Source organism: Myotis yumanensis, unplaced genomic scaffold (assembly GCF_028538775.1).
Source record: "Myotis yumanensis isolate MYYU_CA2020_CCGP unplaced genomic scaffold, mMyoYum1.0.hap1 SCAF_6, whole genome shotgun sequence".
In the NCBI taxonomy this organism is placed as follows: domain Eukaryota; kingdom Metazoa; phylum Chordata; class Mammalia; order Chiroptera; family Vespertilionidae; genus Myotis; species Myotis yumanensis.
In genome coordinates, this window is record NW_027223757.1 from 62,915,719 (window position 1) to 62,939,648 (window position 23,930).

Below are 23,930 nucleotides of genomic sequence, written 5' to 3' on the forward strand. Positions count from 1 at the left end.
CTACTATGTTATACTGACTCCACTGTTCTGCTTTAAAAGCCATCAACCAAATCAAAGACTGTTTCAGACTCATGTGCAAAGTCTAAATAATGGTCTGCTTACTAGTCTTAGCCTACATATGCAGACACCTGTACTTCCTTGTTGGTGACTCAACTCCGAGACTGTTGGCCAAGTCCTGCAGGAGAAACTGAACCTTCTCCTGCCTCTAAGGATAAACCTCAATTCCTTTAAGCCAATCGTTCCCACTGGCAGCACGAATTCCCCCTGGCGGTTTATTTGGGCATCTGTGGAAGTGTCTTAGGTTGCCACAACGTTTGAAGGAACTATTGGCACTTAGCAGGCGAAGGCCTGTAAGACTCAGGAGTCCCAGACAACGAAAAATTGTCCCCTATCCCTCATGAGTCTTGAATGTCTTTTCAGGCATCCAGGTAGACAAAGTACCTGCTTATAAGAACCAGAACTTACAACGTAATGCCAACATAATATAATGTAAACCCAAAACATTTTTCAACACACACGGAATTTCTCATGAATACAACTATTTTGGAAATCAAAAGGAGACTTTGTTTGTAATGTTACTAAAAGTTGTTCATGATTTCAGAAATTTATATCACCACAGGCAACTAAAACAATACAAGTATGTCAACTGCATATCTGTGCATGGTGTAAATATTTAAATATGTTATGATGTCTTCAAATGCAGCTATGCCTGCTCATATATATCCTGAAATATGTATTATTTTATTATACATTACCATCCTTTTATTTCTGCTTAATATTTCACTTAGTGTATCATATTGATTTTAATTGAATATGTAGGTATTGTATATATTCTATGAATTTCATTTTTATTGGTAGAGAGACAAAACAAAATATCTGTTATATAAAGGGGCTTCAGGTATGACCAAGGATAGTTATTACACTCCTCTTGCCAGTGACTGGTTTAGGAAGTGACATATGATGCAATTAAACCCAGGAGATGTGAAGGAATGTCTTGGGGACATTTTGAGAAGTTCTGTTTGTCCTTGAAAGAGGGACATACAGAAATATTCTCTGTCTTCTGACCTTTGGAAGTGGTTGGATTTGGTAAATAATAAACTTTCTATCCAAATCTTAATATGGACCCAGCACATTTAGTAGCTTAATACAACTCACATTCTAAAATATAAAACAGATGAAACACACACACACACACACACAAAAAAACAAAAACAAAAAAAAACACCTAGGAATCTCTAAACCGTGATCAAAATCAAAAGCAATCTTTTTTTAATCTATTGAGGAGTTGACACTTTCTTTACTTCATGATATGGTAACATTTATAAGCAGCACTTTAATATGCTACCTCTGCTGGAGTAGTTGTTAGTCCAAAACCCAAGTCCTCAGAGACCACAAAAGCAGTAGCTATCCAAGAAGTGATGGAATCAGGTACAGTAACTTCAAATTCTTGGTAAATCCCGGAACTGAAGTCAAGATAAATATAAAAATTACAAACCAAGAACTGATACATTTCAAAATAAGTCAACATAACCTAAAACCATTTTTGGAAGAATATTAATTTTCTAAAACATTTACATATCTAAAATTTTTTAAGACTTACACATAAAACAATAAGGAATAGGCCATAATAAGATACTGATCCATTTTTAAATAAAAGCTTTCTACAGTGTTTATATCTTAAGGATGAACATTATTTTCATAAATTTTGTATAATTAATAAATATATTTTTTCAAATAACTTTCATTTCATCTTTCAATTTGCATAAAAGTTTCTCTCTATATCCCAATCAATGCTACTATTTGTTGGGTATTTTTTAGGTTTGACTTGTGTCTTATTTCAAGTTTCCGTAAATAGGAGACTATAAAATACATAAAGATCTCATGATTTACCTGCTCGGTCATCAGACAGGTAGCACAGGGTTTGTCACCTAAGTGAATTCCTTACACCACCCACGCCCCTTTCCCTGTGGCTCAGGGGAATGTATTATGAGGAGCCACAAAGTAGAGGGAGTAACCATGAGTGCCCCCCACCCCAAGGCAACAAATATACTCAGCAATTTTTCTATAATGAACCAAAAGACTTCAAAGAAGTTAAAAATCACCCCTCATTAGTGATGACTGCCACAATTCACATGTGGCTTTACTAAATACTATATTTAGATGCAATCGACATCACTTTGAAATAAAAACCTCTTGGTCTATTTAGTTCTTAATCACACTATGTTTGTACTTACACAACAAAAAGAGGGCAAAACTTCTTTAAAACTAACACTAAACAAAATATATATGGACAAACAACTTTTTTACCCCGTGTTGGTGTCTAGCCAAATCCAAGTCTCTGGAAAATGTTTTCTGACATGTGGATTCTCAACTGAAGAAAAGTCATAGAAATCTCCAAAGTTTCCATCATTTTCCTCCATGTACTCCACATCAAGTGATTGACTGTCATCTAAAAATAAACATTGGCAACTATTAGGAAAATTGTCACTCTTCTAGACAATGATTATAAACAATCCACAGAATCACAGCACCTTTCAGCTGAATGGGACTTTAGAGTTTATCTTGTCCAATCCTCTCATTTTGCAGATGAGCAATATGAGAAATTAAATGACTTACCCTAGACCAAGTGGCCAGTTACAGCCAAGAGAGAAATTAAAAAAAAAAAAAAACCTTTCCTGCCCCTATGGCCAATACCCCAAAAACTACTTACAGTTGCGTTGCTAAAGATTCAGTTAAATCACATTTTTAAAGCTACCTCCTTTTTTGCTATTCTCCTCTTTTTAGCTCTCTAATGCTGATCACCATTGCCTACACTAGCCATAAGATGTCCCTAACTTTATTCTTATTTTAAAAACCATATTGCCATACAGACTCTAAATCACCTATCTCTATTTTTGCAACTCATCTAGAAGTCTAAAATTCTTTCAAAATAAAATGTAAAAAAAAAGTATACTATAATAGGTACCAAGGATACAAAGATGAATGTAATGAGCTCTACTCTATGGAGCTCAAATAGAAAACTGTAGCAAACAAGAATAGTTGATTTTACACAGAATCTGGATCATGAAAAAAAGTATGCCTATGGGGGAAAATCCATTTTACATTGTTTTGGGCGTTCCATTTTCCTTCCGTCTCCAAATAAAGAATATCCCATGGGGGGAGGGGGAGTAAAGTAACTACAAAGGCATGTCCAGAATTTGACAATTAGTACTAGGTAAAAGTGTCATACAATGAGGGGGGAAAAGAATGGCTGGGTCCATATTTTAAAATATCAAATACCCCATGCTAAAGGGTTTGCACATAATCCTTTAAGCCAGTAGTCGGCAAACTGCAGCTCGCAGGCCACATGCGGCTCTTTGGCCCCTTGAGTGTGGCTCTTCCTAAGCCTTAGGAGTATCCTAATTAAGTTAATAACAATTTACTTACCTATATAGTTTAAGTTTAAAAAATTTGGCTCTCAAAAGAAATTTCAATCGTTGTACTGTTGATATTTGGCTCTGTTGACTAATGAGTTTGACGACCACTGCTTTAAGCAATGATGACCTACTCAAGGTTTTAATTGAATTAGAAACATGCTCTAACCCATGTTTTATAGGCTAACTCTTATTATTAGTCCTATACTGCAGGGAGAAAACTGAGGCTTAGAGAACTTAATTGATTTTCTTGGTCATAAGGTCAGAATTCAAAGCCAGAAGTATGTGGTGGAAAATTCCTTTCTTAACCACTATGCTGGTCCATGTCTGACAGGAAGAAAGGGTGAGTTCTGAGGTTTTTATTTGGACATCTGAGTAAATAACGATTTCATTAACAGAGATATGAAATCATATCAATTCAAGGAATCAATCAAAACCTATTAAGGAACAGTGAGGTTGTAAGAAGAGACCAATCATAAATTTGGTTTGTGGTATATTGGATTTAAGGTATTTGTGGGGCATCAGAGGGGTGCATAAACAGAGGGGTAAGATAAACAGTTGAGTTGTTCCAAAGTTGACTTTAAGGAGGACGATGTCATGGAAGGGTCTGGGGAAGTATTCAACCAAATTGAGTCACCATGTACTGGTAGTCCAGGTCAGCAATGGGAGGAAAACAGAGGCAGAGGAGCCAATAACTCAGAATAATAAGAAGACCAGCTAGAGGGGATTGAGGGAATATACAAGGCAGATTTTGAGGGGATTGAGGGAATATACAAGGCAGAAGGATAGGCATTTGAAATGTTAGGAGTAGGGCCGTGTTCAGGTGATAATATGACCTTGGGTGACTATTATTTCCACAATGGTGATCACAGGACAGCACACATTAGATGGATTGACCACATGGACCTTCAAATCTCCCAGGATGACAACAGGAGTAAGACTGAATCTTTTGTGAGAGCATCGAGGTAGAAAAAGGGAATGGAAAAGTTGTTGACCTGAATTTTGATTAAAGGAGTTATAATTAAAACTTTATGAGCTGCGCCGAAACCGGTTTGGCTCAGTGGATAGAGCGCTGGCCTGCAGACTGAAGGGTCCCGGGTTCGATTCCGGTCAAGGGCATGTACCTGGGTTGCGGGCACATCCCCAGTGGGGGATGTGCAGGAGGCAGCTGATCGGTGTTTCTCTCTCATCGATGTTTCTAACTCTCTATCTCTCTCCCTTCCTCTCTGTAAAAAATCAATAAAATATATTTTAAAAAAAAACTTTATGAGCTTCAAATAACAAGGAGCTCTTAAGTGAAGATTGTTGAACAGTGGGTCTTAAAGTAACTAAGAAAAGATAGCTGAAAAAATACCTTGTGTACCTACTGATCCTGATCCCAAGGAGAGAAAGATAAATAAATGCTCATTTGAGAAGGTTTATCACGATACAATACACTAGTAAGAGTATCAGATTTCTTTTGTTACTATAAAAAGGTAGCAGAAGGTTCTCAGAAAAAGGTAAAGGATACAGGAAGTATTACTAACAAAGGTGAGTATTACAGTGGGCAACAGGAATTGATAAGATGAACAAAGATGGGTTAAAGCTGAGATTGACAAAGAGTGAATGAAAAAAGATATCATTGGAAGGCTGTCTAGGATAAATAATTATATGAAGGGAGCTAAACGTTCCATATGTCTTTAATGTCATAATGACTCCCAAAATCCTTAATACTATAAAATTTTCCTTTTAGTTTCAGGAAAGAGGCTCAGGTATGTAGCAAGAATGCCAAAGAGCTTGGTGTGAAGAAACTCAACATCTGACAGAAACAGGAATTTAGGGATAGAAACTGTGACAGTTTTGAAGACTTTCAAGATGATATTAGTATAACTTGAAAGAAAACAGAACAATTTCTAGAATTATTTATTCTCATTTATACATTTCCTCAGTCAAAACATTTTATGATTTCTTCCTAAAAGTACACTTATTACTAGCTGAGTGACCAACTGTATGTAGCAGTCTAGGGAAGTAGATGTGACCCCACCAGGAAGAACTCAGAATGATGTGATGATGACTGTGTGTGTGTGTGCACATGCTTACGTGTGTGTGTGTGTGTGTGTGTGTGTGTGTGTGCGTGCGCACGCGTTTGTGTGGGCACACCAATATACTTTACTAGAGGCCCAATGCACAAAATTCGTGCAAGAGTAGGTCTTCCTTCTCCCGGCTGCTGGCACTGGCTTCCCTCTGGCACCCAGGACTTGGGCTTCCCTCTAGCCGCCGGCAGGCACCCAGGACCCAGGCTTCCCTCACAACCCTGGCTTTATCTGGAAGGATGTCCGGAAGGACATCCAGTCTAATTAGCACATTATGCTTTTATTATTATAGGTGGTGAACATTCTAGGTGAACATTAAAAAGCTAGAGAACAAAAATGTTTCAAAAACATATTGCTCCTTTTATCTAATTCCAAAATAACATCACAGTTTGCAATACAAATTGGAAGCATAGGATCTTCCAATATGTCCAAAAATGTCATCACCTGAAAGAATTATAGAGAGCAAATGGAAAGCATTAATTTCAGAGAAGCCCAGTTGAACATTCCATGTCATGTCCAGATGTACTCCTAAATACATTAAACTCCAAACATTTTAGGATAAGAGACAGAAAATAAATATCACAATATCCATGTTCAATATAAATAATGTTAAATAGCTGAGATGAAAGACTTAAATACTTGAAAATCACTTTACCAGGTTTTACTTACAAACACCATCAATGTCATCCTTCATAAGGCTGGCATCCGTCAATACCCAGAGGCCACATTCCTAGAAAGAATAATTAAAATTTTCTCTTAAAAGATTAATGCTACTAAATTGTCACAGCACTCTCCCTCATTTTTGCTCATTTTTTTATGCAGAATGTCAAAGTCATTTTTTTCACTCTTGCTCATTTTTTAGTGTTTAGATATGTACATGTGTATACATTCTCATTCTCTCCTCTCTCTCCTTCTCTCTCTCATATACAGACAGATACACAAACACACACACACAAACACACATACACACACACACACACACACACACACACACATAACAAGTCAGGGAAAGTGATACGAAGGAAAAAAGTATTTGTTTAATGACAATTCCTTTAATTTCTCTAAGTGAATTTTTCCATTTGCTTTTAAAACTGGAAGGATGACTGTCTTTCCACTTCAACTTACACTTATATAACACTCTGCACTTCATCAATGCATTTAATAAAAGATTAACACTTCATAAATTCAAATCATTACTTCTAAAAGTGGTTGCAAGAGTAAAAATATTAATCTCTTTTCAAATAAACATACCTGAAAGACTGCAAAAGAATTCACGAACACGCCTAAATAATATCCCATGTTATAAAGTCCCAACTCTTGGACCACCTAAGGAGAAGATAAAATATATGGAATGGATCAATTCATACCAACCTGTTCTGTGCTGGGCAATATTTCTTACATATACTAGTAATTTAGATAAGACACAGCCCACATACTTATCAAATTTGAAAATGACACAAATGGAGAAATAATGAGTATGTAGATGTCTTGCTCATGATTCATTCAGTCAAAATTACATTTCTTATTTAAATTTGTTTTTATTCTGTTTAGCAATCAAGAGTTCCTAAGAATTATGGACTTGAGTTTTGCCCAAGAGGAATTGAAATGTCTACTGGCTGACAAGACCAACACATAGAGGTCAGCATTAAAATGACCAATATGTTTGGCAGAGATAAGCTAAATTCAATGGTTAAACTAACTTCTGCAAAATATCAGTTAAATTTTTTAAAAATAATACAAAGAGAAAATTCACAAATGATGAAATACAAATTATTAATAAGCAGAAAACATAGTCAACTTCATTGATAATCAAAGCAATGCAAATTACAACATATATGAGATAGTTTTTGCAGAGATATTTGCATGTATCACATTCGCAATGTTAATTTTTAAGAGCAGTATTCATTGCTAGCAAGAGTGAGTAAAATTAGCAGTTTCTAAAATAGTTAAACACAGAATTAGACTATGGCCTGGCAATTACACTCCTATGTATATACCCAAAAGAACTGAAAACAGAGATTCAAAGAGATCCTTGTATGCCAATGTTCATTGCAGCATTTAGTTACAATAGCCAAAAGGTACAAACAACCTAAGCATCCATCAACAGAAGAATACATGAACAAGATGTGGTATATGCATACAACAGAGTATTATTCAGCTGACAAAACATAGTTTTGATACAAGCTACAATATGGAGGAACCTTGAAGACATTATGTTAAGTGAAATAAGGTAGACTGGAAAGGACAAATATTAAATGACTAAGTGGCCCGGTGCATGAAGTTGTGCACATTGAAAGGAAATTAATTAGAAGAAATATTTTAATATCGCTATTCGCCCTTTCTCAATAATAGACATGTCAACCAAATTCACGATTGACAATGACAGATCAAAACACATGCATGCGATTGGAGCCAGCAAGACCTCGCATGTGCAAGTCAACTTAGCCATATATATATATACACATACATGCATACGTACATAATAAACTTGCTTAGACCTGCTTTCTGATTTAGCTAAACTTTTTCCAACCCAGTGAAGCACCCCAACATCTCTTTCAGGTAATTGCCAGCAACACAGCAGTCAATATCAACATGAAGCAGATTATTATTGTAGATCATGCATGGAGAACAAAGTGTAAAATATTTAACTGTAGCAATGTTTGACTATATTCAGCACAGTGAGAAAACCTGAAGTCATTTTCTTTCTTTTTTTTTTTAAATAAGTCTTTATTGTTCAGACTATTACAGTTGTTCCTCTTTTTTCTCCCCATAGCTCCCCTCCACCCGGTTCCCACCCCACCCCATGCCCTCACCCCCCACATTGTCCTCGTCCATAGGCGTTCGATTTTTGTCCAGTCTCTTCCCGCACCCCCCACATCCACTTTTCCCCAAAAAAGGTCAGTCCACTCCCTTTCTATGCCTCTGATTCTATTATATTCACCAGTTTATTCTGTTCATTATATTTTTTATTCACTTGATTTTTAGATTCACTTGTTGATAGATATGTATTTGTTGTTCATAGTTTTTATCTTTACCTTCTTCTTCTTCTTCCTCTTCTTAAAGGATACCTTTCAGCATTTCATATAATAGTTGTTTGGTGGTGATGAACTCCTTTAGCTTTTTCTTATCTGTGAAGCTCTTTATCTGACCTTCAATTCTAAATGATAGCTTTGCTGGGTAAAGTAATCTTGGTTGTAGGTTCTTGCTATTTATCACTTTGAATATTTTTGCCACTCCCTCTGGCCTGCATAGTTTATGTTGAGAAATCAGCTAACAGTCATATGGGTACTCCCTTGTAGGTAACCGACTGTTTTTCTCTTGCTGCTTTTAATATTCTCTTTGTTTTTTGCCCTTGGCATTTTAATTATGATGTGTCTTGGTGTGTTCTTCTTTGGATTCCTTTTGTTTGGGGTTCTCTGCGCTTCCTAGACTTGTAAGTCTATTTCTTTCACCAGGTAGGGGAAGTTTTCTGTCATTATTTCTTTAAATAGGTTTTCAATATCTTGCGCTCTCTCTTCTGGCACCCCTATAATTCAGATGTTGGTACACTTGAAGCTGTCCCACAGGCTCCTTGCACTATCTTCAAATTTTTGTATTCTTTTTTCCTTTTGCTTTTCCGGTTGCATGTTTTTTGCTTCTTCATATTTCAAATCTTTGACTTGGTTCTTGGGATCCTCTAGTCTGCTGTTGGATTTCTGTATAATACTCTTTATTTCAGTCAGTGTTTGCTTAATTTCTAACTGTTCCTTTTCATATCCTTGACGGTCTCACTAAATTTCTTGGAGCTTTCTAGTAGATTCTTGAGTAACCTTATAACCGTGGTTTTGAACTCTATATCCAGTAGTTTGCTTTCCTCCATTTCTGTCATTTGTGACCTGTTTCTTTGTCTCCGCATTTTGGCTGCTTCCCTGTGTTGATAGAACGGCTTTGTGTGCTAGGTGTCCTATAGGGCCCAGTGGCTCAGCCTCCCCAGTCACCTGAGGTGGACGCTCTTGGTGCACCCCTGTGTTGGCTGTGTGCACAGTCTTGTTGTAGTTAAGCCTTGATTGCTGTTAGTATCACTGGGAGAAATTGACCTCCAGACCAATTGGTTGTGAGGACCAATTGTGTCTGCAATGGGAGAACTGCTGTGCTGTAAACACCCTTATGGGGCAGGACTTGCTTCAGTGGGGCTTTGGTGCTCACTGAGTCTGCCCCCTGAGTGTGTCTCTTATGGAACTGAAGAGTTGTAATCTGGTGTGGTCTCACTTTGACCACCTCTTGGATCTCCAAGGAGGTGCAAAGTCAACCACTGCCTGAGGCCACCCAGCAGGAGCTACAGAAAGATCTTCAGATTCCTCCTCTTTTTTGGAGGTTTGGGGGTGCCCAGATGAGGCACAGCTGTGAAGCAATGCAGTCTGCTGACCAGCCTTAGGCCTTCTTTTGAAAACTCTGGGGTTTGACCCAGCTGCAGTTTGTTAGGTTAGGTTGCAAACGGCCAGGCCATTCATATGCAAAAGCCTCTGCGCACAGCTTGGGTGGGGTTGTAAATTGGGTGGGGAGTGATCTCAGGGAATCACGGATCCCTGCAAACAGCAATGGTTGCCTGTCAGCCCTGCCCCAATAGGTTCCTGGGTCTCTGTGTCCCGTGGGCTCATGTAGGAACAATGATCGCTGCAAGCACCTCTGAGAGAAAGCTACCCTCACGTTCCGGCCCAATGCCAGACAGTCCAGTTTCTCCCCGTATGAGTCTGGGTCCCCAGAGTCCCGCCCGGAACTGGATTTCAGAGCAGTCGGGAGTTTGTATCTCCCTCCCGATTGAAAAAGATCACAGCATATCCAGTTGCCAGCCCGTTTTGTGCACCTCAGTACCTCCACTCTTCCACACTTCTGCACCTCCTACCAGTCTAGATGCACTTTTCTCTTTCCCTCTAGTTGTCGGATTTCCTCTCAGCCAGCCTTCCTGTGGTTCTGGATGATATCTGTTTTGTCTTTTAGTTATAGTTTTGATAAGGTTGTGGGAGGCAGCAAGTACAGGTGTTTACCTATGCCACCATTTTGGTTCTCCTCCTCCCTATTATTCTTTTTTTTAATACATATTTTATTGATTTTTTTACAGAGAGGAAGGGATAGGGATAGAGAATTAGAAACATTGATGAGAGAGAAACATCGATCAGCTGCCTCCTGCACACTCCCCACTGGGTATGTGCCTACAACCAAGGTACATGCCCTTGACTGGAATTGAACCTGGGACCCTTGAGTCTGCAGGCCGACGCTCTATCCACTGAGCCAAACCAGTTAGGGCTCCCTTATTATTCTTTTTTTTTAATTAAATCTTTATTGTTCAGATTATTACAGTTGTTCCTCTTTTTCCCCCCCATAGCTCCCCTACACCTGGTTCCCACCCCACCCTCCGCCCTCACCGCCCCCCACCACTGTCCTCATCCATAGGTGCATGATTTTTGTTCAGTCTCTTCCCGAATCCCCCACACTTCTTTCCCCCCCAAGACTAGTCAGTCCACTCCCTTTCTATGCCCCTGATTCTATTATAATCACCAGTTTATTCTGTTCATCAGATTATTTATTCACTTGATTTTTAGATTCACTTGTTGATAGATGTATATTTGTTGTTCATAATTTGTATCTTTACCTTTTTCTTCTTCTTCCTCTTCTTAAAGGATACCTTTCAGCATTTCATATAATACTGGTTTAGTGGTGATGAACTCCTTTAGCTTTTTCTTATCTGTGAAGATCTTTATTTGACTTTCAATTCTGAATGATAGCTTTGCTGGATAAAGTAATCTTGGTTGTAGGTTCTTGGTATTCATCACTTTGAATATTTCTTGCCACTCCCTTCTGGCCTGCAAAGTTTCTGTTGAGAAATCAGCTGACAGTAGTATGGGTACTCCCTTATAGGTAACTGACTGTCTTTCTATTGCTGCTTTTAATATTCTCTCTTTGTCTTTTGCTCTTGGCATTTTAATTATGATGTGTCTTGGTGTGGTCCTCTCTGGATTCCTTTTGTTTGGGGTTCTCTGTGCTTCCTGGACTTGTAAGTCTATTTCTTTCACCAGGTAGGGGAAGTTTTCTGTCATTATTTCTTTAAATAGGTTTTCAATATCTTGCTCTCTCTCTTCTTCTGGCACCCCTATAATTCGAATGTTGGTACGCTTGAAGCTGTCCCAGAGGCTCCTTACACTATCATGGTATATTTAGATTCGTTTTTCATTTTGCTTTTCTGGTTGGGTGTTTTTTGCTTCTTCATATTTCAAATCTTTTACTTGATTCTTGCGATCCTCTAATCTGCTGTTGGGAGTCTGTATAATATTCTTTATTTCAGTCAGTGTATGCTTAATTTCTAGTTGGTCCTTTATCACAACCTCGAGGGTCTCACTAGATTTCTTGAGGGTCTCATTAAGTTTATCGGCGGTTTCTAGAAAATTCTTGAAAACCCTAAAAGTGTGGTTTTGAACTCTATATCCAGTAGTTTTCTTTCCTCCATTTCTGTCATTTGTGTCCTGTTTCTTTGTCTCCGCATATTTTATGCTTAGCTGTGTCGGTAGAGTGGCTTTCTGTGCTAGGCGTCCTGTAGGGCCCAGTGGCTCAACCTCCCCAATTACCTGAGGTAGACACTCTTGGTGCACCCCCTTGTGGGCTTTGTGCACAGTCTTGTTGTAGTTAAGCCTTGACTGTTGTAGGTAACACTGGGAGGGATTGACCTCCAGGCCTATTGGCTGTGAGAATCAGCTGTGTCTGCAGTAGAACTTCTGTGCTGGAGACACCCCTCTGAGGCAAGTCTTGCTTCAATGGGGCTTTGATGCTCACTGAGTCTGCCCCCTGAGTGTGTCCTTTATGGTTCCACAGAGCTGCAAACTGGATGGTCCCACTCTGACCACCGGGCACATTGGCTCCTGGATCTCTAAGGAGGTGCTAATCTAGCCTCTGCCTGAGGCTATCCAGCAGGAACCAGCTGTGATACAATGCAAGTTGCCCTGGGGCCTTGGGCCAGCTACAGTTTGTTAGGTAATTATCAGATTGCAAAGGGCCAGGCTTTTCATATGCAAAAGCCTCCGTGCAGGGCCTGGATGGGGCGGGGTCCCAGGGGATCAACAGGGCAGAGCGAGCAGTTATGGCTGCTCTCAGACCTGCCCTCAGAGGCCCCGTTTCTCAGTGTCCCGGCAATCGCTGCAAGCACCCCCGAGAGAAAGCTGCCCTCGAGTTCCGACCGATGCCAGACAGTCCAGTTTTTCCCATATGAGTCTCGGTCCCCAGAGACTCACCTGGAACTGGAGCTCAGAGCTTGAGACTCCCTCCTGATTGAAAAAGACAACCATGTCCTCAGCCACCAGCCCTCTCCTCATGTGCTTCTGTACCTCTGTATTTTACTTCCGCACCGCACCTCCTCTGAGTCTTGGTATGCTTTTCTCTTTCCTCCTAGTTGTAAAATTTCCACTCAGCCAGCCTTCCTGTGGTTCTGGATGATGTCCGTTCCGTCTTTTAGTTGTATTTTTGAAGTGGTTGTGCGAGGCAGCAATATCTGGTGTTTCTGAAGTCATTTTCAAGGTCCACTATTTCTTACTTCTTTTCAGTTGGGTCAAGTTTCTAAACTTTCTAAATCTCCATTCTCTGGCTAATGAAAAGAAAATAGGATTCCCCCGAGTCTCCTATCCCTACTCCAGGACTTCTGTGAGGATCAAATGAGATGAGGCATGGGAAAATGCTTCACAGACATTTGGTTACAGTGTAAAATGTTTGCACCTGGCTATAAAGCAAGTCTTGTTCCTGGGCTGAAGAAACTCCAAGGAGGCTAGTCACTAGGGAGAGGAAGCCGGGTATTGTTATGTGACATCATTGCTCGGCGCCCACAGCCACCGTTTTAGGATTGGCTGGGCTGTGGGGTGCATTTTGAACCATAGGGTCTCAGCAGCTTAGGCTGCAATTTGGTGGGTCATTCTGGGGTGGTGGCGGGGCCTGTGTTCCACCTGGGGGAAGCCAAGTGTTGCTTTGTGGGTGCCAGGTCCACGGTGCTGTTTATTGTTAAATGGCCTGTCGCTAGGGAGAGGAAGCTGGGCATTGCTATGTGACTTCATTACCCGGCACCCACAGACACCATTTCCGGGCTGGGCTGGGCTGTAGGCCACATTTCGCGCCATGGCAGTGTCAGCTGCGATTTGGTGGGCTGTTGCTCCAGGGTGGTGGTGGGGCCTGTGTCCCATTTGGGGGAAGCTGAGTGTTGCTTGGTTGGCGCCAAGTCCATGCTGCCATTTCTCTATAAATGGCAAGTGCCCGTCACTGCAGCTCCTGCATTGAGTATCTGCCCTGTAGTTGTCAGTGCGTGTCATAGTGACCACTCAATGGGTGGAGGGACACTTAGCATATTGGCCTTTTATATATATAGATGCCACTTATATGAAATAACTGAAATAGGCAAATTCATAAAGATGGAAGTAATTAGAGGTTTCCAAGGGCTGGAGGAAGGGAGAAATGGGGAATTATTCCTCAGTAGTTACAGAGTCTCTGTTTGGAGTGATGAAATGTTTTGGAAAAATACTGGTGGTAGTTGTACAGCATTATGAATGTAAATGAATGAATGAATTATACTTTTAAAAATTGTACTTTTATTATATATATATATATATATATATATTACTGCAATAAAAGAGTTTAAATATTATATACCCTTTTAGTAACTATTTTGATACATCTCCCTTGCTTACATTAGCATTAACCAGAAAAATTAACACAAAGGCAGGAATAAAAATCATAAAAGATTATAAGTAGAAGTTCAAAAAACCAAACCAAGTTTAAAGTTAAACACCCATAACCAATGTTTCTGCTATGCTAAAAACAACCACTATCGCATCCATGGTAAATAAACAGGGTGCTAGACTAGGCACCAAGAAGACAAAAACCAAATGAGAAAACAAAATGTCATATTACCTCAACAAGCTGGCAAATAGAGTTATTAGCCCAATACAGACATTGGAGACAGAGCCAGATATAATGGAGAGAAAAAGGTTTCAGTGCCACAGAACACAAAGGCATGCAAGATCACCTTCTGCTGACACACAGGCGTGAACTGATGCAATTCCCTAGGAAACAGCACCTAACTCATATAGATATCCCTCTTTCCTCACTGACTCAATAAAAAGACACTGCCAAGCTACAGCAAAGGCTAACAAAGGAAAGGATGGTGTCTAAAAATTATTCCTGAAGGATCTCTTACACTTACTATTCCTCAACAGACTTATCAGAGCAGTTGCCAAATCAACTAGCCATTCAAAGAGTATAACTTCTATAAAAGACATCCAACTTGACAACACAGCACATGAAGCAGAACACTGGAAAAGCCAGCTCAAGATTTAAAATAAACCCAGTAAATAATAATGAGACAGGGAAAATATTATCAATAAAAAAAAAACAAGAACAAAATATAACCAAAGGAAAATAATAGATATTAAAAATGTAATAGTTGACATAACTTACCCAGTTTAAGAGATCAAAGTAGGATACAGCTGATGAATGATCAGTGAGCTGAAAAGTCAAATGAGGAATTCTCCCAAAGAAATACAGAAAAGACAAAGAGATGGAAAACGTAAAAACAAAAAGCTAAGAGATGCGAAGGAATAGAAATGGCAATCTCTAAATAATGAGAGTCCCAGAAAAGAGAAAAATTAAAATGGAGAAGAGGAAACATGAAGAAATAATTGGTGTCAGTTTCCAGAACTAAAAAATGTAGGGAAAAATTTAAAAAGCAATCAATAATAACACAGAACTAAAATTATATACAATACCAACATGATCTGGGCAGAAGTGGGGAAGTTAAAATCTAATGAGAGACAAAAAGAATGTACAAGAATATTATTAGAGCGCACTAAAATGATTGTCTTGTTAGATGAAGATACAAATGTTGATAATCTTAAGAAATCAATAAGGATATTAATATGAGTATAGTTCGTGAGTTAAGGGCATCTATCATAGGAATAAAAATAGAATGTATAACTTGCAAAATCAGCAGAACAAAATTTGATCTATCCCATGAAAAGAAGAAAACAGAAACAAAAAAAAAGTAGTATAAATTTTAAAATATAAAATAACAACTATAGTTGCAAATGAGGGGAGAGGGTGGGTGGGAGGAAGGTAATCAACCAAGGACCTTGTATGCATATATGCATGGCCCATGGACACAGACAATAGGGCACTGAGATCCTAAGGTAGGGGAAGAGGGGAGGGGACAGGCTGGAGGAAAATGGGGGGAGGAGAAATATTTAATACTTTCAACAATAAAGAATTATTTTTAAAAATTAAGTATACATATAAAATAAAATAAAAAAGAAATTTTCTCATTAAAACAAGAATTACCATATGTGTAAGTGGGTTAAATAAGCTTATCCTATATAATAAAAGCCTAATATGCTAAGTGTCCAGTCATCCAGTGACTGGTCAACTGTTCAAGCATCAAAGTGTAATATGCTAATGATATGCTAAGGCCACTCATCCACTTATTATGACATGCACTGTCCACCGGGGGTAGACAGTCAACTGGTCGAACAGTCGCTATGATGTGCACTGACCACGAGGGGGCAGACGCTCCGACCAGTAGGTTAGCTTGCTGCTGGGATCTGGCTGATCAGGACTAAGCGAGATGGGCCAGTCATGCCCTGGAGCCCTCGTATGGTCCTTTTCACAATCCCTCTCCCGCCGGCCCCAATTGAGACTGGGCAAGATGGGGCCAGACACACTCTAGAGCCCTCCTATAGTCCCTCCCTGGCCCCAGTCATGCACTGGTGGGGTCCCTCAGCCTGGCCTGCACCCTCTCATAATCCGGGACCCCTCAGGGTATGTCGGAGCTAGTTTTGGCCCAATCCCGCAGGCCACTTGCTGGCGAGCACTGCTGTGGCAACACGAGCCTCTCCCAATCAGGACTGATTAGGCACAAGCCCAGGGCAGGCGCAGTGGGGCCGGGATAAGTAGGAATGGCAGGTAGGAGCTGCAGGCAGCATTGGACTGCAGGTTTCATTCCAATCCCCACAGGCTACCCCAAGGGACCCTACCCATGCACGAATTCATGCACCAGGCCTCTAGTTAAAAGATATTGACTATCAGATTATATTAAAAAAAACAAGTGCAAATTATAGTTAAGTGCTAGCTGTACAATATACTTAAAACCAAAACTCACAAAAGGTGTAAAATAAATGATAGGGCCCCAGCTGGTTTTGCTCAGTGGATAGAGCGTTGGCCTGTGGACTGATTCTATTCAAGGGCACATGCCAGGGTTGTGGACTCGATTCCCAATAGGGAGCGAGCAGGAGGCAGCTGATCAATGATTCTTTCTTATCATTAATGTTTCTATCTCTTTCTCCCTCTCCCTTCCTCTCTGAAATCAATAAAAATACATTTAAAAATTAATTAATTAGTTAGTTAGTTAGTTAGTTAGTTAGTTAAATGATGGGAAAACACACCAAGCAGGTATAAGCCTAAAGAAAGCTGAAGTAGCTATTTTAGTTATGGCAATATTTAATGTAAATATAAAGAGAGATAGAGAGACAGCGATAGAGACAGAGAAACACAGAGAGCATGAGCACCAGATAAAAGTATGTGTGTTCGCGTGTGTGTGCGCATGCGCACGCACCGACGCACATAGAGGGATGAAAAAATAAAAATATTTAAGATATTTATAAAGTTGTAAAATGATAGCTATTCTATATTCAGTTAAATCAATTGCAAGATGCTATATTCTTTTTAGAATAATGTGAATTTTAGAAAAGGCAAGAGAATAATATGACCAATGGGCTACAAATGAGTTGTGTTTGCTTTTTAAAGGATTGAAAAAAATTAGCTGTATAGGCCGGAAAAAAGTATAATTTTCCTCGAGTATTAATTTTTCAATAAGATGACCAAATTAGTATAAGCATATATATCTTTCTTCCTGCCATTGTTAATCACTGTACATAATCAATTACCAGGCATAAGTTATACAACCTAGATTTCAACTGGCACTGGTACACAAGGATAAATCAAGAACTTACAAATAAAACTGAAAGGACTAATAAATAGGGGATTCGTTTGTGTAACACTAGACATTCACATGCTTCTTGCTTTGTAAATTTTCTGAAGTTTCACATGATTTCACTCCCTCAATACACTGCAAATTTCTGACTCAATGTGGACTGTAATTGTTTCTAGCTATATGTGTAGCCAAATAGAAGGTATTTCAAAACTATCAAAAGCTCTCTGCTCCGATGTCACCCAGAATTGGGCAAGTCAATTTCCCAGTACTGCCTGGAGAGTCTTAAATTAAAATATAGTATGAAAATGAGGGAAAACTGCAGGTGGCATTTCTCGTGTAAGACAGCAACGACAATGGAACACATAAGCCTCTTCCCAACATAAAGACTGAAATGCAGGTCCTAGTTTATTCGGAAGCTTTCCTGGGTATTAACTTCACCTGAAGAGGAACTAATGAAATTTCTTTTAGATATCTGAAGTCCCGCAATAGTTTCTCTTTCAGGTGTATTTTTGGAATGAGACACAGCTAAACTCACATTTTCCATTGTAATATCATTTGAGGCGTTCATCAGGTACACACTTTTGTCAACAGCTAAAATCCCCACTAGCGAGTGGGGCTGTGTCACAGCGACCCTCAGAGAGACGTTCTCAGATGGCTCAGCATGAGGTTTACTCCAAAATAGGTTTACCTAAGAAAGGGGAGAAAACTGGATTGATTTCACTGGTTAAAGCATTACTTACCAATAACAGAGCAACACTTCAAAATCTAGCAAAAATGCCACAATTGCCTTGGCTCAGAGATCATTCTGAAACCATACATAAGCCGTCTCTAGGAAAAGGAATTTTAAAAAGTAAAAAACTTTACTGCCACAGTGTTTGCAAGTGATGGAACGTCTCACAGTGACATAAATCTAAATTACCCTTCACTCTCTATCTTTTCTCTTCCCTTCCTCCGTCCCTCACAACTCAGCTCCCAGCCAGTGCTGGAGAGAAAACAGCAGTACTACACATGTAGTAACTAAATATGAAGAGATTTAAGCATAGTTCTAGAAATGAATATAAATTTCTAACCAGTTTGGGTTAATGATACTTTTCCAAAGAAATATTACATTTCTCAGACTTCACAAATATAAAGTTTTCTTTTAAACATCATTACCTGAAACCTTACCTTATTTTCAAAAACAACCTGAATATGAATTTTTAGAACATCATTTATAATTTCCCCATCATCTTCAATATAATACACCACGACACAGGCTTTTGGAGCCCAAGAATTTTCTGGTATTAAAGAGAAGGTTGTTGAATTTTGCTTGCCCATAGCCATCAACTGTCCCCTGGATATTACCTGAAAAACATAGTAGCTGAGTTTCATTTTATGTTAAAGCTAGTGAGAATTTCAACCACAGCTACATTTATCATGATTTTAACTACAGACACAAATTTTTTTACTTAAACCAACTTCAAAGTCGATTTGAATGCCAGAAAGCCGCCCTGACCAACACAGAGAGTCTATGTAGGTTGGGAAATAGGAAAGGATAAGACAAAGCAACACTGACTGAGGCAACAGTAGTAGTTTCACCAAGACTCTATTTTTGGCATTATTTACAATAGCCAAGATCTGGAAGCAACCTACATGCCCACTGATAGACAATGGATAAAGAGGATGTAGTGGATATATACAATGGATATTAACCAAAAAAATAATGAAATCTTGCCATCTATGACAACATGGATGGTCTTAGAGGGCATTATGCTAAGTGAAATAAGTCAGACAGAGAAAGAAAAACACCATATGATTTCATATATATGTGGAATCTAAAGAGCAAAACAAATAAACAAAACAAAAAGAAACAAATTCATAGATACAGAGAACAAACTGATGATTGCCAGATAGAAGGAGGATGGAGGATGAGCAAAAAAATGAAAGGGGTTAAGAAGTACAAACTGCCAGGTATAAAAATAGTCATGGGGCAATAAAGTGCAGCATAGAAAATATAGTCAGTAATATTGTAATAACTAGGTATGGTGTCAGATGGGTGCTAGCCTTATCAGGGTGATCACTTCATAAGGCATATAGATGTCTAATCACTCTTTGTACACTTGAAACTAATATAATAGTATATGCCAACTATAATTTAAAATAAATAAATAATTTTTAAGAAATTTTTTAAAAGTCTATTTTTTTAAAATATATTTTATTAATTTTTTACAGAGAGGAAGGGAGAGAGATAGAGAGTTAGAAACATCGATGAGAGAGAAACATCGATCAGCTGCCTCCTGCACACCCCCGACTGGGGATGTGCCCGCAACCCAGGTACATGCCCTATGACCGGAATCGAACCTGGGACCTTTCAGTCCGAAGGCCGACGCTCTATCCACTGAGCCAAACCGGTTTCGGCAAAAGTCTATTTTTGAATGGAAAGAATACAGAGCATCTTTGGGAGACCTGGATTAGCAAAACTACAAGGCTAAGGGTAACAATTTTACTTTCTTTTTTGTTTTTCTTATATTTTATAATTTTCTGCAATGAAGATATGGGGCATATCTAATATAAATTTAAATTTTAAAAGTTAAATTTTAAATGTAATGCAACATTTCATTACCCATCTTAAATTGGAAACGCAAATATAGGCAAGGAAAGAAGACAGGCTATATTGTGATTACAGTATAAAAAAGACAGGCTAAAAAGTGTGAGGCTGAATTTTAAAAATAAGTAAGTTTAGCCTGGCCATTATAGATCAGTGGTTGAGCATCAACCTATGAGCTAGAAGGTCACGGTTTGATTCCCAGTCAGGGCACATGCATGAGTTGTGGGCTCAATCCCCAGTTTGGGGTGTACAGGAGGCAGCTGATCAATGATTTTCTCTCATCGTTGATGTTTCTATCTCTCTCTCCCCCTCTTCCTTCCTCTCTGAAATTATTAAAAATATATTTTTTAACTAGTATGTTTAGTCTAGACATAAGGTAGACACCATTTAAGATGATTCCATAATAGATCATAAATTTAGATTCTATAACAGATTACCATGTAGTTGAACTCCTTAAATTGCTTGTTGCCTCTAACCTCCAACTCAAAAGGTGATCCCACCTAGAAAAAAACATCTTAATTAATATTTACATATTAATAGCATAAGAGTATAATTATATTATAATTATCAAGTGATTGTAAGCATTACCTTTATATTTTCATCTCTTGTTTTTAGCTGGATGTATGTTTTACTAGGAGACTTAAATACACCATAAGCTGCCATGCTATTCATACTATTACGAAAAAAGGCCTATAACAAAAGAAAAGGGAGCTATAAAATTTTATTTTTAGCAGCATCTTGAGAAAAGATTTACCCTGATGCACAATTACTGAAAAGCAAATACACTTTTACTTTTTTTTCATGTAGGAAAAATACATTCCCCAGACACTAGATCTTTATCATTTCATAGCTTATACTATAAACAAAATGATAGCTGTAAAACACAGAAGAGTGTCTTCATCATCATGATCTAAGAGGAATAAAAGCATAGTCCTAACTTATTTCAGAAAAAAGGTATATTATTGGGAAACATTGTGAGAAGGGAAAATAATATGAAAAAGGATTCTTTTCCTTTTCTCCACAACACAGAGCTCATTTACAAGCAAGAAATCATATTTGACTCCTGCCAAAACACAATTTCAAGTGATTGAGAATCAACCTAGACTTGGAGTTTGGGGAGCTTCTCCACCATATTTTCAGTTTGCTATATTTTACGGTGCTTTTCAAAATGAATGAATGAGGAAGCATTCAGTATAACCTTGAGAGACTGTCATTAAATTACTTTTAACACTTTCCCCCATTTTTAGAAATAGAAACATGTCCACTTCCTGTGCACTTTGACCTCCAGCAGATTGAATGCCTACCACAAGGTTACAATTTTAATGATGTTACTGCAGTACCATAATGATGGAAAACAGATGGTACCTTTAATTGTAGCTGAGTGGAATTGTCCAGGATTGGGATTTCAATCTTTAAGATTCCATTCTGGGGGACAGAATAGTTTAGGGCCTGGAAAGCTTCTATTTCCTGATTTCTACTATTCCATCCTCTCCCGTACTCTGTAGAGTTTCTCTGTATCATCATTATTGTTATATTATTCCTTCTTTCTTGAAGAGTCAGTTGCCTGCCATCAGAATGTGCTACCTTCACCTAATAATCAAAACACAACATTTTAAAAACAGGTTACAAGAGAAGCCAAGGAGCCTGGCTGGCATGGCTCAGTGGTTGAGGATCGAACCATGAACCAGGAGGTAACAGTTCAATTCCTGGTCAGGGCACATGCCCAGGTTGCTGGCACAATCCCCAGTAGGGAGGGGGCGTGCAGGAGTCAGCTGGTAAATGATTCTCTCTCATCATTGATGTTCCTATCTCTCTCTCCCTCTCTCTTCCTCTCTGAAATCAATAAAAATGTATTGAAAAAAGAGAAAGAGAAGTCAAGGATTTAAGTTCAGTTGAACCTAGTTTCCATCAATAAAACCAAACTATCAAAATTATTAGTGGCACCCTAACTTCCTGAAGATTCCACTGATGACTCCCTTCTTGATATTATAGCTTCTCTTGCCTTCAGTGGCTCCCCAACAACCTCCTTCACTTCACACCCCTCTTCCTCCATCCTCTCTGTGCCTTTCTTGGTTCCTTTTCCCACCCCCTAAATGTGGAGATTTGTCAAGACCAAATTATCAAAGATCTGTTCTTCTGTCTTCCTACTGCCATTCATACCTCACTCTGGAGCTCATGCTCAACACCTCTAATACCGTGCAGGATATTTCTACTTGTATAACCTTGTCCTCTCAAATTCAACACATTTAAAACTGAGTAACCATCTCACCAGTCCTCTTTTTACTAACACCACAATTCTGCCAGACTTGTCTCTGAATTTTCCCTCCCTTTGCCCACCTCCCAAATCTAATGTACACCAAGCCTTATACTGTACTTCTCTCTTTCATCCTCTCCACTCCCACATCCACCACCACGAGGCTGCCATCCTCCTGCACAGGCCCTTGATCAGTCTCCCTGGAACACTGCTTCCACCATACCCCTCCCACGTTCACAGGCTCCTAGGCTCTTCACTGCCTGGAACATAAGGTTCAAACACACATGTGAGCCATTTAGGATTCTCTACAACTCCTCAAGATCTGCCTCCTGTTTTCTTCTTGACGATTCCCAGACACAAGTTCTCTGCTGCAATTGCGCTGGTCAAGTTGCGTCTCAGCTCATCTTGCCTCCATCTCCCAACCCCACACCCAGACATTTAAAATCCTTGTTTGATCTTCTAACAAATAGCTTGAAGTTTCCCCTTCCACAGAGCATCACTTTAATGACCCTCCTCCCTATCCCAAAGCCAATTCTTCCTCCCTGAGCTCATATATATATATTTCAGAGAGGAAGGGAGAGGGAGGGAGAGATAGAAACATCAATAATGAGAGATAACCATTGAATGACTGCCTCCTGCATGCCCCCCACTGGGGATTGAGCCCAAAACCTGGGCATGTGCCCTGACCAGGAATCAAACCCTGGATCCTTCAGTCCACAGGCTGGCGCTCTATCACTGAGCCAAATCAGCTAGGGCTCTCATTGTTTCACTCAACTCATTTGGAAGTTACTATATTTTTTGGTTTTTGGTGTTTGGTTTTACTTACTTACCTTTTCAAACTGTCAATTATAAGGTCACTGAAATCAGAAACTATCTAAAATTCTCTTGAGTCATTCAACAAGAAGGGACGCCTCCTTTCTTTAAAGGAAGGATCAACAAACTGCTACAGGTTGGGAGGCCAAGTCCAGTCTCTGTAAATAAAGTTTTACTGGAACAGAGCCACCCACGCCAGTTACAAAGTGGCTGTGGCTGCTTTTATACTAGCAAGGCAGAGTCAAGTAGCTCTGACAGAGACCATATGGCCCACAATGCTGAAAATATCTGCTATTATCTAGCCCTTTGCAGAAAAAGGTTGTTGACACCTATTTTAAATCCCTGTATTCATGACACTTAGCCTGCCTTGAATTCTAGTTGTGTGTGTGTGTGTATTTTCTTGTCACCATCACAAAAACTGTGAATCCAGGGCAGGGACTGCATCTTTCTCATCTCTCCAGCCCAATAGATCACCATGCCTTACACAGTGTCACCATTCACTCAATTAACAAGTGATAATTCAACATTCTCTTAAAAAAGGAAAAAAATGAGTAGATTTGTTGATCATTTTTTAATGCTACCTCTTTGCTAGAACTAAAATTAGTCACTATAAAAATCTAATTAAAATTGAATAATTTTTATCAGCATCTAATTCCTTCAATGACTTTATAAAGACTTCACTGTAACAACCCAAATCTAACTTAAATGGGTTATCAAATAAATTTCAAAAAATACCTTTGTTGGAAACAACCTTTTTAGAAAAATTAGACAAAAGTCATTTGGGAACAATTCTATATACCCC

General features: G+C 39.0%; 1 protein-coding gene across 1 annotated transcript in view; it reads right to left on the bottom strand.

Annotated features, from left to right (window-relative positions):
* CD109 (CD109 molecule) overlaps positions 1-23,930 on the bottom strand; it is a 121,805-nt gene that overhangs the window by 36,162 nt on the left and 61,713 nt on the right. The window contains exons 11-19 of the mRNA XM_070418229.1: positions 21,427-21,651; positions 20,650-20,751; positions 20,499-20,561; positions 18,642-18,818; positions 18,010-18,162; positions 6,737-6,811; positions 6,155-6,215; positions 2,308-2,449; positions 1,346-1,463 (exon numbers count right to left, since the gene is read on the bottom strand). Of these exons, the coding sequence (XP_070274330.1) occupies positions 1,346-1,463; positions 2,308-2,449; positions 6,155-6,215; positions 6,737-6,811; positions 18,010-18,162; positions 18,642-18,818; positions 20,499-20,561; positions 20,650-20,751; positions 21,427-21,651 (1,116 nt within the window). The remainder of the gene's footprint in view (positions 1-1,345; positions 1,464-2,307; positions 2,450-6,154; positions 6,216-6,736; positions 6,812-18,009; positions 18,163-18,641; positions 18,819-20,498; positions 20,562-20,649; positions 20,752-21,426; positions 21,652-23,930) is intronic.